The sequence below is a fragment of the Nyctibius grandis genome, chromosome 3 (genome assembly GCF_013368605.1).
Source record: "Nyctibius grandis isolate bNycGra1 chromosome 3, bNycGra1.pri, whole genome shotgun sequence".
NCBI classification, from domain to species: Eukaryota; Metazoa; Chordata; class Aves; order Nyctibiiformes; family Nyctibiidae; genus Nyctibius; species Nyctibius grandis.
This window is the reverse complement of record NC_090660.1, coordinates 33,322,814-33,340,826: the sequence shown is the minus strand read 5'-3', so window position 1 is coordinate 33,340,826 and position 18,013 is coordinate 33,322,814. Positions and strand designations below refer to the sequence as shown.

The window sequence follows — 18,013 nt, the reverse complement described above, 5'->3', positions numbered from 1 at the left end:
GAAGACCAAAGATATATGCAACTATCTCTTCACAAAGTTTTCTTTTTTTCTGGGTGTAACCTGCCACAAAAATCTATTTGTCTCTTTTATCTTTTTTCCTTTTTTTTTTTCCTTTTTTATTAGCATGTTTTAAGAAAAAAGATGTTTGTTATGTCTGCAGCCTTACGGTCTGCATCAAAATGACTAGATAACCACTGCAACCTGGCATTTGCTTGTACTGAGGAACACATTTAGGAACTAAAATATTCCTGGGAGAGGAGAATTTAGATACAGTAACTTCTTTTGTTTTCCAAACCTTTCAGTTATGCACTCCTTTCCCACACAACATGTAATATTAACCTATTGCAAAGTATAGATTTTAAAGCAGTGGTAAAGAGGAGGACAGTCATCTCTGAAGGATGTGGGGAGAGAAAAATACAAATTTTGGAGGTAAGTCCCAAAGCCGCAGAGGAGATGTACAAAGAGGACAAAACCAACTACAATAACACTCTTCTGGACTGATTCCAAACACTCAGAGTCAGTATAAATGTGAAACCCAAATGGCCTGTTTGTAAATGGCCCATTTGCAAACTGCTTGACCATGTATTACTCCTTTGTCAGTTTAAGTCCTCTGAAAGAGCTCAGAAGTAATTTAAGAAATTTAGCAGTTAATGTTTCTGTATGTGATTCGCACGAATATTCGGACTCAGATGAATCCTCTGTAGCACCAGAAGAAATCGGTGTACCGCATCCTTCTTTCTCCACTGAGGATAATGAATTCCATTAAAAATTAACAACGAGACCATGAAACTGGAACTATACAGAACAGCAATGCCAGAGAGAGCATTTCAGCTGCGGCGTGGCACAGTCCAAGTGGCTGTTGAGAAGACTCTTGACAGCATTTTCCTTCAGAGTGTAGTGGGATGTGAGCTAAGGCAGGCAGAGAGGTGAAATCTATAGGAGGAAAAGTATGAAGAGATCAAGGCTAGGCAAGTATGCTTATTTGCATATACGCATTAATGCACTCTGATGCTTCAGAGAAGCTCCCTTCAATCAAAAACTATTTTAGTTCTTGAAGGCTTTGCCCAAAAACCAAAATTCAGTTTAAACACCTCAATGCAGGAGCATTTATATTTATATTTATATATATTTATGTTTATATTTATATTATTTATATGTATATTTATTTATACTTACATTAACACATATACATACACAAATACAGATTTTTTTAAAAAAGGGACTACATCTTAATGCTTCACAAGTTTACTGTTCCCATTAGTGATTATGTAAGACATTTCTCTTAATCCTGCATAACCAAATGACTTACATCCCTTTCTTTTTTCCCTTCTCATTGCAGAAGAGCAATGGTTATTCACCTGAGATAGATTGTGATACACAAAAATTCCTTAGAAGCTTCTTTTCTTCAATCTGCTAAATTTCACTGTGAAGAGAAGGACTGGTATTCCATTCCTACATACCAAGAATTCTCAGGCCACTAACACAGTCCATGTGATTCCACTTTGGGAACTCACGTGATAGAGGGATTGTCCAAATGATATTTCTAGAAACACTATGTGAGTTGGTTTGTGTATGTCCACTTTTTTTGTTGAATTATATAACAGCATTAAATAAAAGAATTTTTAAAGGTTGAATAATATTTCAATGTCAACTTTAAGTGAATGGCGCTAGGGACACAGCATGACACAAATGTCAAAATCAAAATGATTTGGAGGGTTAAAATATCCATAGGTCAGGCTTGGTATGTACACATTCAGCAGAAAACTGAGAACAGCCTGACAGTTTTTTCCTCTCTTTCTTTCCTATCCTTAGTTTCAGTGCCTGTGGTTCTCCAGACAGGACTTTTATTTTCACAGTTTACCTGCCTGTCTTGAAAAGTTGAAGCACTAAAGCCACGCGTGTCCTCCTGTGAGTTATTGCCGTGCTCCCGTTCAGAGCGTGGGTACAGCTCTTGGACTCACAGAGGCAGGGGTGACACCTAAAAGCCCTTTGGTTTTACAGAGTTTGAACTTCTAGGCTTAATAATGTTTAACTTTATTGGGTTTAATTATGTTTGGTTGCAACAATTTCTGTAAAAGCAATTCAGGATAATAGCTTATGGTTCAAAGGTGCAGGGCCTTGGGTAATTGTGTTAAGCAAAGCTATACAGGTGAAACTTCAGTTAAACCTCCACTTTCTCTCCTTCTATCTCTGTAAAATCTTAAACACTTGGTGCCTCCCAGTGGCTTTACAAATTATTGCTACTTGTTAAGACTATGGATAAAAAGTACTTGCATCCAGATGTGAATACAAAATACTTCCAGAAGTTTGATCTGTGCTTTACTGAATATTCTTTATTTTTCCTTCCTTTTATTTCTTTCAAATTCCTGAAAAATCCCTTAGTGCAAAGACTGAGACATAAATAAACAAAAAGACATAAATAAAGAGACATATATATCATGTAGAGCATGGGTCCGGAGTTTTCTTGTACAAACTACTCGCAGTAAACCATATCTTAAATTTTTGTTTTATTCAGTTCTTAACAAGGTAAATTTTGATTAAATTCAGTTGGTGATTACATTCAGCTGAACAGTTGTGAAATACTCATCTCACTGAACATGATTTTTTTTATGGCTTTGATTTCCAAGACCTAGTATATGCAGTGTGAAATTTTGCAGAGCTATGTAAAAGACATCAGTTTGGTTAAGGCTACAGAATATCAGGATAGGAGGAGACAGTAAAAGATCATTACAACATGTGTGCATATTTCACGTATGTTTTCCATGCACTTTTGCATACAAGTATCTATGTATACACATACTTCTGGTCAATTTTTATAGCTGTAAACTCATGCTGTTTATATTAGCAGAACATTCAAACGCCTTGGAAAGGATCGGATATTTTATTGGTATCATTCTTGACTCAAAGAGCTTTCATTCTAATTTTAGAGGGAGATGATAAATGGATGTAACACACAGCAGAGAGGAAGTGGTAACAACAGTAAGATTGGCTGGTTGCATAGGGTACCAGTATGTCCAATATGAAGGTTTTGAATCAATGTTTTGATTCAATATAAACAATGTTTTTCTATTTTAAGAAATAAACAAACATCAGAAAGCTATAATTAAGATTACAAAATGTGTTTTCTTTTTTTTTTTTTTTTCTGTAATTTCTGTTTTGCCTTGTTCTTGCCCTTTTGGAAGAAGTTCCTGTGAGTTGAAACATTCCACGTCTAACCCCAGCCCAAAGTGAAATGTTTCATTTTTGTTTGATATCTGTCCTTGAACTTGCAAAAAGGCAAAGTGCAAAGGAAGGAAAAGACATGGAGTTAGTTGTTTATTTTTATAAAGTTATTTGCAATCATAAATACATAATAGTTAAGGAACTTTTAATCATCATTTTAGAAGTTGCTGATAATTTTTGGTGCAGACTGGCTATTGCACAAAGACAAACTGTAATTCTAATAGCTGGTTGCTTCTGTGTTGTTTTTTTTTTTTAGGGTAGTGAGCACTAAACTGGTGACAGCCAGTGAGAGGGGGACTGGATAAGGTATTGCAGGTACCTGATGAGGATATGGGTTCTTTTTTCCAAGTGCTTTTGACTTCATTTTCTGTTAGGGAGAAAGCGAAACGTTGTATGCGTATGCAAGCATCACTGACTGACGTGAAGACTTCCCAGCTGGTTGTTAGTATGCCTGTTGGTATTTTTCCTATTTGTTTGGTTTTGGAAGAGCACTGGTTTCCTACGCTTCAAAATAATTGCTTTGGCTTGGTGTCCAATGTCACTCTTCTTTCCCCACTAACTTTTAAACAGGTTGGCTGAGGTTTGCTATCCGTTTTCTTGATTATACTGCCGTCACCTTTCTTTTCAACTGAATCTGAGCACCCAGGTCAGAAGAGTGAGCAAGCTCTGCCCTGCTTCACAGTTATTCTCCTATTAAGTGCTCTCTTTTAAAAAGTGTATCTTTCCAGCTTATTTTGCACTAGAATTGTGATAATTTTCTCTCTATGTATCTGTGCATCTCCCCCTTTTCCCACAATAAGTTTTGGACTCTTCAGCCATTCTTAACCAAAACTGAGAGTGGTAGAAAACCTAAAGAATTATTACAATTATTTTCTATTAATCTGGCGTAATGGCAGTTATAAAAATGTGCTGAAACATTTCATTAAGAAACAGACTAGTACTGCCTAAGATAGACTGAGTGGCTAATATAGTAATGGCTCAATATGGTCTCTGAAAGTCATAAATGGGATGTAAGTTAACATAAACAGATGGTGATCTGTGAATCTTATCACATATGAGAAGAGGGAACTGAGAAAAAAGATTAGGGATGGAAACAATTTAGCACATCTTTTCTCTTGATGAATCAAATTTATACAACATAGATATTATCCTTCTCTTCTCAGCACATCAGGCTGTCGCATCAATTTGAACATTTAGTCCTTCAGGATGAAAGATTTGAGATCTGTGCTGAGGTTGTCTTGGGACTAGTCTGTTTTCGGCTGAAGGTAAGGCAGCTAAGACCTCATATTTCTTCTATCATGTTTTATAGCAGCATAATAACCTGCAATAGAATATAGTCTTTATAGTTAATATACTTGATTATTTTTTAAGGAAAGTAGTGGGAGTTAATGTAGATTAAAGCAAATTAAAGAAAGAAGCGTAAGACAATTTTGTTAAAACTTAATCAAATGCTTAAGTGAAAGTCAAGCATATCAGGGTATGGAAATATATAGTCAGGGCAAACAAATGGTCTTAGTCTACCCGGTCATAAACAATTACTGTTATATTTATGTTTGAAGGGCTTTCATGAAGATGATTGTTTGAATATATTTTCCTAGACATTTATAAATGATGTGTGTGTATGTGAGTGTATTAGATGTTTCTTGTCAACTTAATTTTATATGTGGGTATATTTAATATACAATTATATATATATTTATATATATAATGACTCTCATGGATGAAGATTAGAATAGTAAACTGTTTTTTGTTGTTTTCTTTAAAGAATACATTTTCATTTATAAAATCCTACAATCACACTGGGCAAATTGGAGCAAGATATGAGTAAGAACAGGTTGCATAGGAGGCCAGCTTCCCAGCTGCCCTTGGCTCCGATCTCCTTTTTTTTTTGCTGAACATGACCCTTTTGCCCTTCTTGACCCTTCATTCTCCACAATCTCTGTAACTGCCAAGTTCATTGACATAGAGCCCTTGCCCAACAGAAACTAGAATACTCACTTTGCACTCAGGGCATAAGAGCTGCAGTAGTTGGGAGGGTTCACCTGTTTAATCAGACACTACAAGGGGATCAACGTCTTGTTTTAGGTAAGGAACTCATTTAATAGAGGAGCTTGCAGCTAAAGCCTCTGTAAATGGCTGGATTGTGACACTGAATCTGAACACCAAGCAATAATAGTAACAGCACTGGTGTTTTCTAGTTCACGATACCTAAATCAGCTTTTAGCTTTTCTGAAGGCTCACAAGCACATCTTTGCTCCTCCTGGGTACTGTGGTATTACTACTTTTCACAAATTCCTTTCTCAGTCATTCAGTTGCCCCAGTACCTGAGTTTGATGCAATTGGCCGAAGAAGCTAACATATCTTTAACAATAAGGCAATGGTGAATTCCTCTGGAATACGAAAATGATTTTGTTTGAATTTATGTTGTTTAAAATAAAAAAGATGGTCTGTTGCTAGGAGATCAGATAGGTTACAGAATGTGGAGTTTTCCCAGTAAGTAACAAGAACATAGCTTACAAAGTGACATGCGTTTTCTTTTGCTGAAGACTTTGCATCAAATTCAAACATGAATATAATTTCTTTCCTAACAAGAACTTTTTGAAGATTTTGAGGAATAGGTTCTGTGGCTTTTATTGCTCACTAACAATAGTTGGTTGTAGTCTGCTCTCTCACATGGAACAAGCAAACACTAGTTTTGCAGATCCAGAGACAGCTGTTAGCCAGTGCTCTACAGTTACTTTAAAGGAACAGTCCTAGTGAAATAGAGCATAGCAACACAGGAGTTGTCACTTTTGATCAGACTAGTGGTTCATTTACATCTGGTCTCCTGTCCCTGACGCTCCAGAGGAAGAAATCAGATCTACAGGGAAAGACAATTTCGCAATAGGACGTAAATGTTGGACACCTAGCTAAGAAACTTTTGGACAAGTTGTAGAATAAAGATTTACACTGAAACAGCAGTGTTTTCATCGCTTGCCTTCCCTGTCCAAAAAAAGAAAACAAAACTAACAAGCTTTTGAATGAAGAGCATTTTATAGTTATGTTCACAGCTTTATTTGCTTTTTTAAATCACTCTTCCAAAAATCTTCCTGTGATTTCTGTAATTTTTATTAAAATGCATCTTAGAAGTAGGATACTTGTAACTTTTATGCAGTTACAGTAGGACTGAGAGACTTGAACTGTAATGCTGCACAGCTGTAAAAGTATGAAATATTTTTCCTTCCTTTGTTCTTGAGAAATTTTTCCTTCCTTTGTTCTTGAGAAATCTTTTTTTTTTTTTTTATTTAGCTGTAACTTTTAATTTTTTGCCTTTCACACTGAGGAGCAGATGGACTAATAATCTATGATTTTCATATTATAACTATTTCGCCAAATGTATCATGCCAAAGGGTTAATTTTTGGCCTCCTTGTCATGTCTGCAGATGAATACATGTCAAGCTAGTAATTTCTCCAAGGAGGTGAGAATATCGTCTTATTGAAGCTGACAGACTCAATCAGAGCTGGCTGCTGGCTTCTCAAAGCTCTGGGAGACGATTAGTCGCTACTAACTTCAATTTGATAGTCTGATCAAAAGTGACAGTGACCCAAGTGTCACAGCAGCCCCTAGGTGCAGCTGTGAGAGTAGAACTGAAGATAGATATATAAATCTTTCTCCTCCCTCACATCACCCCTGCCAAGGGTATTAACTTAGCATCATATAACTGCTTGTATTGCCTAAAAGTTAGTGCTGTGTATTTCATATTAAAGGCAAGGATCACCATTTTAATGATGGATTACTTTTGATAAGAAAGCGGTATATCATTGTCACCAGTCACTGACCCGTAATGGGCGGGGACTTGCAAAACACCAAATTTGGTCCTTTTCTTAGGAGCATTCAAGTTGCATAAATATCTTCTAGAAGACTACGGCTAAGCCATGAATTTCAGGCTCTTATCCAAATTCCCTGACAACTTGTGCTAAGTCAGAACAAGGTTTTGACTTGGATTCAGCTCTAACTCTAATATGATTCCAAACCATGAGAATAATACATTTATCCTCAGTGCCAATGGGAAACCATGTCTCCCTTATGCTTTGTTTTTATATGGAAAAAGCTAAGCAGGAAAGTAATGGTTGGACTTGATGATCTTAAAGGTCCTTTCCGACCACAATGAGATGATTCTAAGTGACAACTGCGCAGATTTGAGAGAACGTGTTTTCTGATATGGATGTTTTCAAGAAGACCTATGCTGCCACAGTAACTAAACCACTGCTGAACGGGGGCATTTGTCCATTTGTGACTCTTACCGCAGTCAGTGTTCAGCAAGGGAACACTGCGTTAAAAGCATAGATGCTCCTAGCATCTCTTGCAATTCTGTGTTACAAGAAGTGTAATAGAAAGAGTAAAGGCTGTACAACAGCTAAGATACTCCCCCAAATAATAGAATTATAGCACTCAAGATCAACATGGTATATCCTAAGCTATTAGAGCAAACTGCCCAGCAAAGCTGAGGCCATCTCTTGGTCTGCTGATATAAAAGCAAGACAGACGGGTTCCTTTAATTTGGGTAACAAAGACTGTCAAAGATAGGCAATTAGCACTTCATCCGGTGTTGCTAAATCAGACAAAAATCCCAAGATTTTTGGGATCCCTTCTTTCATTGTTTTCATTTAAAGCAATTTACCACTGTTTTTGAAAATCTGATGACATCTTTTGTTTTATTCTCAAAAGTTGATGGACATGAACTAGGAAAACCGTTGATTCAACATTAGCTGAACCTGGAAAAGAAGCAGTACTCCTCCCTGCAGTCATTTCTTTTGGGATTTGATATTAAGAGCATCCAGCTGCTCTAAGGGAAATCCTCACATTCAGTATTTGAGCACAAGGGGAATGAAGTACACTACAAGGAGAAAAAATTCAGTACTGCATGCATGTAGAGTCCCTCTGACCTTCTGCAAGATAAATTCAACATCTGTATCTTTGTTTCCTGGAATGCAGAAGACTTTACTTCCAGTGGGAGGGTTAGTTTACCACATTTCTAAAATCCACCGCCTGAAAACCCACTCTGTAGGATTCTGTGGCCGCCACTTCCTACAGAACTTGAGGCAAATAAGTTTTTTAGGGTTTATACTGATAGTATGAAACTTACTTACGCCAGGGATACATTACCTTAACTATTTCTTAACTAAGGATAAGATTTCCATCTTCATATTCAAAAGACTCTCTCACAGCAGCCATGCTTAAGTGAAGACTGGAAGGTTTGTTACACAAATGTTAGTATAGTTCATTGCAAAACTTCCTCCCACGTTCATTTGATTAGATCTAAGAAAAGTGTAGTGAAATAGATGCAATAATGAATGTTTTGTATGAAGCTACACAGCACACAACCTTAGGTCACAAAAAAGCAGTCAGCTATCACAACTGCCTCAGTGTGAAAACTGCTTCTAAACCCCAGTTAATCCATAAATCTCTTTATGGCTGAAAAATGATCTCTTTCACAGTCATCTTTTTATAATCCTTTGATTGCAAAGCACTGAGAGATGAGAAAGTGGCTGCGTGTTAGTGGTGGTACTTGGGCTTGGCTGCTTGGTGGGATTTACATGTTCCAAACTTGCTTCTGAAATTCATCATCATATCTGCTGAATTACAATGATTTCAGGGCTCAAATGAACTAAACAAGGCGCTTCTTAAAAGCATAAATGAGGCCAAGAAGATTCATCTGGTCCCGTGCCACCTGCGAGAGAAGTTTGTGCTACGTTTTGCTATTTGTTCCCGCACAGTGGAATCCACCCACGTCAAGTTTGCCTGGCAGCACATCTCACAGCTGGCAACTGATCTTCTGAAAACATGGGAGCAAAACCACCACCGGCAGTAACAGCAGTGAAGTAGCAGTGGGGGGAGAGGTAATTAACTGGCTTTCTCTGTGTTGCCAAGTTTTATTTTAGGGGCAGGTGGGAAAGTCAAATTACGAAGGAAAAAAATACAAAACCTGTTGTTATATAGCCCAGCTGCAGTAGCAACATCCTTGCCAGCAAGTTGTGTTGTAACCTTAGTCAATCCTTCTCTGTGCTGTAGTCTCATCTTGCCATGGCACATAGCCATGGTGGCTCGAGCTGTCATTTCTTACCAGTTTGTAATAAAGAGCATTTATTGAACCAGGCAATGGAAATGGAAGGGTTAGTGCTCCCTCCATTGTCCCCATTAACCTCCAGCACACCCACTCCTTTCTTCACAGATGAGACTGAGGTGTTATAGCCAATTAATTTAACATTACTATGACTTCAGAAAGAATCCAAGTTGGGTGAAGTTCAGTAACCTGGTTATAACAGTGTTCAGGTCCTGTCTAAACAGGCCCACACAAATGGTGTTGTCATGATTTGGGGCACTATCATGTCATGACACGCTTGCTGCACTAATTTTGTAAATGAAGTTAGGACTTCAAGACTTCCTTCATTACATAGCTGGATCAGGGGGAATGAGCACTAAATGAACACTAACCATCCTTATGGCAGCTTCTCTACTTTCTTCTAAAGGGTTTGCTTTTAAAACAGCCGTTTTGTCAAATCTCAGCAAATAGGTTATGCTGGCTATTGGTTTTCCCTTTGATCATTCATAATAAGGCCTCTCAAAAGCTCCTTCTTAAGAGTTTTGTCAAAAGCCATGTGCTATCTGGTATTCTGTTTTTTTAACCAAGTTATTATAAGCAGTGATTACTTGAAAATAATCTGTAAGCTATATTCTGTGTGATAGAGTTGTGATTTCTTTTTATGGCTACCATTCTGCTTACTTCATCGTGTAATAACTCTTTGACAAAATGTGCTAAGAAGTGTGATGGCAAAAATGTTACTCTTTGTTTCTCAAATTAGCTAACAAACAAGGTAACAAATTACAATAAAAATAGAATTTAAGAGAACTAACCCCCAAAATATGTTGTGGTGCCCCCATCAGTCGTTTTCTTCCATTAACAGCGATGCATGGAATACGAAAATATTGGAAAACAGTTAATCTTCAGAGAAAGTCAAATAATGTGTACTTGACACAAACCATTGATATGTCATCCTGTTGAAGGCAGGTAAAGAGGTGAAATACAAGTCAGAAGCAATATCTGACTTTAATAAGTACTTCTGCCATTTTGAGAACATAAAATCCAGACAGTTATTTCTATGAAAATAAGAACAAAATAAATAGCTACTCCAAGAAAAATAATCTGTAGGATTCATTTCTACATTTGCATTTGCTTTAATCTTTTCCTTATACTTTATTAACTTCTAAAGCATCTTGAAGAACTTGCACAATTATTCAGCTTTCTTCCTCTGTCCATTGCAAGTATATTTCCTGCATTTGGGAAGTTGCAAGTAGACCATGAAACGTGCACCAGGACAGTTAATTTGGCACACGGTCTGCTCCTACCCATTGTCTTTCCAGAAGGGATTAAAGAAGCTGACTATGGACCAGGTGGATTTTTCTCATGGTTTCTAGTCACCTCACTTCTGTGGTGCAAACTAGGGAAGGATTAGTATTAATGTGTGTGCAAGTGGTACATAAGAGATGTGCACAAATCCTGACACTTAGGAAAAACTGACCAAGCTCTGCATTTCCAGCAGCTCAAGCTATGCAACTAGGGGAGGCAACGGCATGCTGCCCTTCTGTAAGGCTAGCCAGAGGCTATGTTAGCCACCCAGATGGAAAAGCTGATTACTATTTCTTTAAGGAATTGATTTCACAGGTAACAGATGAAGCAAGGGATGACAAATTCATCTGGCAAAAGCAAGTAATATTCAAGCAGGTGACTGAGCCAATCCACAAGACACTACTCTCAGCTACAGAATCAGAAATTTTCATAGCATCGTTCTCTTTAGCAGAACCAACACGAAATTAGGTTTTTCTGTGGCAGCACAATGCAATAGATTGGTAGACCGAAGAAAGCAGAAAACGCTGGCAGTTGTTTCCTTTCTCTGTTAGTTTTTTTAAAACAACATTCTTCCGTTCTCATGACTTGGGAAACAATGTTCATCCCTAGCAAATATGATCCACACTGATACAATTTTACAGCTTTTACATTATGAAACCACTAGAATTTAGGAGCCAGAGAAGAATGACACCTTCTCTATGAGACAAATCAGTATTTTCTATGTGAAATATATAAGCAGGTCTGCCCGGAAAAAAAAAAAAAAAGAGATCAGATTCTGCTCAAAGCTATCATAGAGTAAATGCAGGATAATCCCACTGAAATGAAATGGAGTTGCTTTGGGCTGATGTAACTATAACTGAAATTAAAATCTGACTATTAAGTATTGGAAAAGAAATGCATAAGGTAAGGCAACACTAGAATGAACATAAGAGGATTTTGGTGGAGATCCTCTCCATGGAAACCAGAGCAGAGGTGGATGATGCACACCTGTGTGAGCCTCAAACTGCTGTAGAACAGGGACGCGGGCAGGATGCACATCCAGACCCAGGCGACGTGAAATGTTCCCAACAGCCCAGAATCAGACATAGGTCCCTCTGGACATTTGTGGGAAAATGTTGCCAAAACCGATGCTCCATTAAACATTATTCAGCATACGGGTATCAGTTTTAGAAGAAGCTGTTGTCCAGATACCAAAACTCCTTTTGGCAAAGTATTTAGGATAAGGGTTAATTTAAAATATTATAAATGCAGTAAAAGGTAATTTACTTTTGTTTTTAAAGAAGTGACTTAAGTAAATCTTCTAATGAACAGCAGTGACAAGATCCATGGAATTACATTTCTCCATGGCCAGCCCAATACAGAGATCTGAAGTTCAGAGTTCTAGTTTTTCTGACATTCTGGGATGATTTGCATAGGTAATTGGTGAAGGCCTTCTTAGTATTCAGTCTCTCACACCCTCTTTTCCCCACGTGATAGATAATTCCTTCGTAGAGTATTAATGTTAGGTCATCTGAAAATGAAATCTGGGCTATGTAATCAACTCAAGAACAAAAGTGTTGAAAAGAACATTTCTGAAGAAGAACACAACTGCTGTTTCTGTTCTGTAGCTTTGCAACATATCTGTAAGTGAGAAATACTGTATTTATGAATAGTTAATACGTGAACCTGGATTTACTGTGCCTTGTGTGCAAAAGCTAATACAGTTTGTGCCGATTAATACTGTTTGATGTTAAAAATAATTACAAAATCTCAGAATTGTACTTCAGTAGAATATCCACATCTCAAGGGAGACAGTGCGGCTACTGGAGAAGGAAGGAAAAGTAACTTTTCAGTAACCATACATATTTTTTTTAAACTAGTAGGGTGCTAGTACAATACTCTCATTCTGAATAATAGTGACAGATTATAAATATATTTTATTACTGATGGTGAAATATTGAAAAGATATGTATGCATGAAAGTATTGCTAGTATATTATACTCTGAACTGCATAATAATTATTCAATTTTAATTTTCACTTGCCTTGACATATAAGATTCTGCTTATGGTTGTTTGTTGTTGTTGTTATCTCCTGTAAGGATACCACATTTGATGAGCGGTACTCACGTTGCAGTTGCCTTACAATAGCAGTCTAAAACTTGAGACATGCGTAAACTTGAATTGCTCAGACAGGAGCAAATGAGAAATAAAACTGAGAACCCTGAAGACCAGGGTGCTGGGGGCAGGTTAAATAACCACCAATGGATAATATCTACATAGCATATGTAGAGTCTGTATGACCTAAATGGAAAAATAATCAGACATTTAGTGCTTTTTTATTAAAAGTTGTGAGCTGTTGAGTTCCTTTAAAATCTGTATCCAAAGCCTACTAAACAGACATGTAAGTTTTAACCGGCAGCATTAATAAATAGAAAAAAACCGATGAGTATTGTTTCTCTTTGTCTTTGCTCTTAACCAAGCTTTTCCCATTTTATTGATGTCAGATGCGCTGTAAAGGGTCCAACTTCCCCACTCAGGTCATGCCAGTGCCCTGATTTTCACCATCAGTGACTTCTCAATGTGTTCTTCAAACAAATTACTTTGCAAATGAGAGTTCCTGCGAGAAGTTTCCTCCTCAGCAACACGAGTCTGAAAAATGCCTGCCCATAACCAGGGTTGATGCCAACCCTTTCGTAGAGTTCTGCACTGTCTTGCGGCTGGATCTGACACTGGAGCCAGCTGCCCAGCCTTGGCCTTGCTTTGCAGCTCAGGTGCCATCAGGTAGAAGGCAGTGGCCCATTTCATTAGCCCTGCCTGGCTGCAGCCTGTGTTCCCAAGGGGAGCTTGCAGCTTGCAGGCTCCTTCATTCCCTGTCCCTGTGTGACCCAAGTGAAATCAGGCAAGCGCGCCTTGGGGGAAATTTGATGGCAGCAGTGTTACAAACTGTGTTAGCCCAATTTGGTCTTGGATGATAGCTTGCGTAGTAGCGCAGACAGTTTAATGTGCTGTCTGTACTAATGGTATAACAAGCTTGATGTATAACAAAAACCTGACAGTAACTGTAAGAAATGTTTCCCATGGGAAATTAAATGCGCACCCACACAGACGTGACTATGTTAATACCAGAGGTGTAACTGCAGCACAGTGTGCTAATTTGCATCTAGGTTGGTGTGCTAATTTGAACGTGGGTTGGTGTGATCCAGCTAGGGACTCCACAACCAGATTCAGTTCATAGGATACATCCACCTGGGTCACCATTTTTTGCCCTGTAAGGAATGATACTATTCATCTTGTCCCTCTGCCAGAGAGTCCAGTGACTGCTGCTGAGACCTTTAGCAGAGCTGTTCTCCCAAAAAGGCCTGTTCAGCAGCTGTTGTTTCCGAAGATGAGAGACAGCATCAGCCTCCGAGGCCCCCACGGTGGCCGTGGCAGCCTTGCAGCCTGTGCCACTGCGGGAGCGATGAAACGGGCGGCCACGGAGGCCAGGCGTTGCCCGCGCAGGAGGTGCGGGTGCCCATCGCTAGCACGCAAACCACGGGTGAGCCGGGGCTTGCGCCTGGGCTCTTCTCCCGTGGCACTTGTCTCCCGTGGAGCTCGCCCCGCACGGAGGGCGGTCGCTGAGGAGAGAGCCCGGGGCTCCGCCGGCCCGGCCTCCTCCAGGCTGCGCGCAGGGCACCCAAGGGCCTCCTAACCGAACACAGAGGAACCAACAGCGGGCGACTGGGGTATGCTGGTGGTTTCGGGCGGCTGTCGAGTTCGCCACCGAAAGGAGCCGCGGCACTTCTGCTTCGACCGCGGTTCATACCCCACGCGTCCTTTCCTGCTGCTACAGAAAATGGCGACAAACACCGTAAAATAGTTCAGCTTCCCCAGCCCCCTCCCCCCGCCCGCCCTCACCGTCCGCTGCGGAACCACGACTTCAGCACAAAGGCTTTTCCGAAGCGCGTGCGGGCCCGCCAAGGTGCCAGAACCTTCTGGGCGACCAACGGCAACCGAAAAACCAGCACAACGGGCACCCGCACCCTCACCGCGCTCGCCCGGCGGAGGCCGGGGCCGCCACCGGGGGGCGGGGCCGGAGGCGGGGCCTGCGGGACGCAGCCCGACCCACGCACTGCGGCCGGGGCGGGGCCGGCCCACCTCCCGCGGCACGGATCCGGCGTCTATTGGAGAGCGCCAGCCTCGGGCGCGGCCAATAGGGAGCAGGAAGGCCCGCGTAGGGGGCCTCGCCCGCCCGCCCTCTCGCTCTCCGTCCCTCCCAGAGCGCCGGTAAGGCAGGGCAGATGACGTCAGCGCAGCGAACCTTCCCCCCGCCCTCCACTCGGCCTCCCCTTTCTATCTCTGATTGGCTGCGCCTCTCAGAGCCCTGTTATCCGATTGGTGGATGGGAGCGGGGCGGGGTCTGGGGCAGAGCGAGCGCGGGATCCTCAGAGGCAGTGGCTGTGGCCGGTGGGTGTTGGTGTGCGCGCGCTGTGGGGAGGTGAAAGGGGAGCCGCGCGGCTGTCGCGGCCGCGCTGCGGGCCCCCCTGTGCCGCCGCCGGGCCCCCCTGTGCCGCCGCCGGGCCCCCCTGTGCCGCCGCCGGGCCCCGTCCCGCGCGGGTGCCTCGCTCTCCTCGCCATCGCGGCAGGCGCCGAGCGGCGCGCGCCGGGCCCCGGCCGTTGGAGGCGGTTGGCGGCCGTTGCGCGCCCCGCTCCCCTGAGGCGTGAGGGCCCTCGCTGCGCTCCCGCGGCTGGTCCCCGCGCGGGCGGCCCGACCAGCCCAGCCGATTTCGAGGGGATGGGGTGTCCCTCCGCCCTGGTGTGGAGGACGAAGGCCCTTGGGGAGCCCTCGGGGCTCTGGTCTCGGCCTCCCCTCCGCCGGTGTGGTGAGGGGGGTTGGCTTGCTTGAAGCTGTGCCAGGGAGGGCTCCTGAGCTGGGGGGCCCTGCCCTGGCTTCGGGCCGGCTGGGCGGTATCGGCATGTACGTGCTCCGCCGCAGCAGAGAGGGCTCAGTCTCGCCTGGGCAGCGGGCGTGCTTCCCTTCTGGTTTTCCTGCCTGTGGGCAAGCAGGCTTTCCCCGTGTTCTGAACGGGTGTATGTATATGTTCGTGTTTGAATGCAGTGACATCCCGCACCTGGCTTGTCAGGGAGGTACTTACCCCTCTGTGTGCTGAGGCTGAACACTTGCATGCCAGAAATTCATTATCGTCAGCGCTTTGATAAACCCCCAACATTAGACACTTGCATGAAAGTACGATGCCCACAACACCTGGGGACAGTTTTGGCTGTTGAAGAACCACTGACTGCATACACATTTGGCTGTCTCTTGGGGAAAAACAGTAAGACTATGAGGACAACTAATGGGAATTACAATAGCGAGAGAATATGATATTAGAAGATACTTAAGGAGAAAAATCAAACTGAAATTTTAAACTAGCTACCACTGTTACCTTATTATGACCTTCCCTCACTGCTCTGATGATTACTAAATCTTTAAAAGTGGTGGCAAACTTGAGATTTTATATTCTGAATGATGTAAATCTATGGAATTATTTAATGGAACAAATGCCTGCTACTGAACTTGTTCTGAACTTAGCTTTTATGTTTCATGGGATGTTTTTGATTCAACAGTTACAAAACAGTTACGTGCACAGTGACGTTTAGTGTGTTGTTTAGTAGTAGTTTAGCGAAAAGAAATAAGAGGCTGCAGCCTTCCGTCTCCTGTTCACCCGTTGCTCAGCTGCAGACGGATTATGGTGGGAATTTGCACCTCATTTGGTAGGTGCAAGTTAGACTTCTCACAGTGCAAAAGTTGACAGTAATTTTTCAGTGGAAGTCTTATTTTTGTGTTGTTTTTTTTTTTTAAATTGGCTTCCCATGTAAAGGCACCGAATTTGCAGGTAAAAGATATTTTGACTTTTCTAAACAGCTCTACAGAGTTGGGCTGAGGTTCAAAAAATTCAGAAAAGAAAAAAAATCTCCTTATTGTTTATTATGTGTGTAACCCCTCCTGCCATAATCATATTGTGCTCTCTGTTGTCTTACACTGATGCAAGACTTTTTGAAAGTAAACAGAGAGGACTCCCCCACACCCTGGATTCCTTCAGCTCTGTCTCCCCAGTCTTGTATGTACATTACACCTGTACATTAATCGTCACTCGTACATAGTCTGGAGCTGATTCAGAAGAAGATTGCAAGTTGATTTGTACTGTATTGGAAGGGGTGCAGAATATATGGACCTCCACTTTAGCAGTTTTTGTTTTAAGTATTCTCTGGCTGGAACATCCCGGTACATACTGAAGTTTAAAAAAAAAAGAAATTAGAATTTGATATATTTCTGTCATGTCACATTAGACATGTCCATTATGGACAGATGAGAAGACAGGAATTACTGTGTGTTAGGAGCTTTCTGCAAACATTTCTGTTGAGGCAGTGGTGGATTCCTCTAATTTTGCTTGTGCCTGTGTCTCTTCTGAAATAATGAATCCTTGACATTACCAGAAATACTTCTGCACATGATACATTGCAGAGAAATACTTAAAAATGGAATAGAATAGAGTATTTCAGTTGGAAGGGGTCTATAATGATCATCTAGTCCAACTGAAAATACATTGTAAATGACAGCATATCTTTTCAAGTCTGGCAAAATGCACCTTCCTAGCCAAATATCATCTTTCCTATTTCTTTAACTAAAATATCACTGAAGGAATTTAAATTCCGCTTTCTAAATCTGAGAAACAAGCGTCGCTTTAAACACACAAGAGCTTTGTTTCTCTAAAATATAAAATGGGGAGATTTTAGTATGGTCTAAATGGAATAAATAGTTTTGAACATTTGCTATGAATCTGTAAGTATTTTCTTACTCTGAAAGTTTACTAAATTTAGATTTATTAATTCCACTTTTATTTCCCTTCACAGACTTTGCAAATAATTTTATTTATTAGCTTCATTGTTTCATTTTTATTACCATCACTGTAATAAATTTCATCATTCTGACTGATCTATAATCTGTCTGCCTCTGCACTGTGCCATATTCTGTCAAGAAAGAGTGAAAGCACTGGTGATTTCATTTAACAAGGCCAATTTTTGTTTGGCCATCTGTTACCATTCTTTGCAGTCTACTTACCTCCCCAGGAGACCTCTGGTGAGAAGCAAACTCTTTTTTTTTTTTTTCCCCTGCCCCCTTCTTCTTTTCTTTCTTTGAACAAGGAAGAAAAGAGAACCTCAGTCTAAATGGCTTTACACCACAAAGCTGCTTGCTTTTTTAAAGTCGTAAAGTGTCCAGACTGGCTAAGTAGCTTACAATATCTACTGCACTGTCTCTCTCAATTAAAATAATGTATGTTTTCTTGTATATGTGTTTAGGAAAGGGGGAAAGCAGCCAAAGCAAATAGCTGTGAAATGCATTTTATAACAGCAGGTATTTTATGTATGTTTCAGTGTCAGTG

At 41.0% G+C, this 18,013-nt stretch overlaps 1 protein-coding gene across 1 annotated transcript in view; it reads left to right on the top strand.

Moving 5' to 3' along the window:
- Positions 1–9,074, top strand: part of DDC (dopa decarboxylase) — a 56,462-nt gene extending 47,388 nt beyond the window's left edge. Inside the window, exons 12-13 of the mRNA XM_068396377.1 lie at positions 4,386–4,487; positions 8,859–9,074. Coding sequence (XP_068252478.1) covers positions 4,386–4,487; positions 8,859–9,074 — 318 coding nt within the window. The remainder of the gene's footprint in view (positions 1–4,385; positions 4,488–8,858) is intronic.
- The last annotated feature ends 8,939 nt before the right edge of the window (positions 9,075–18,013 follow it).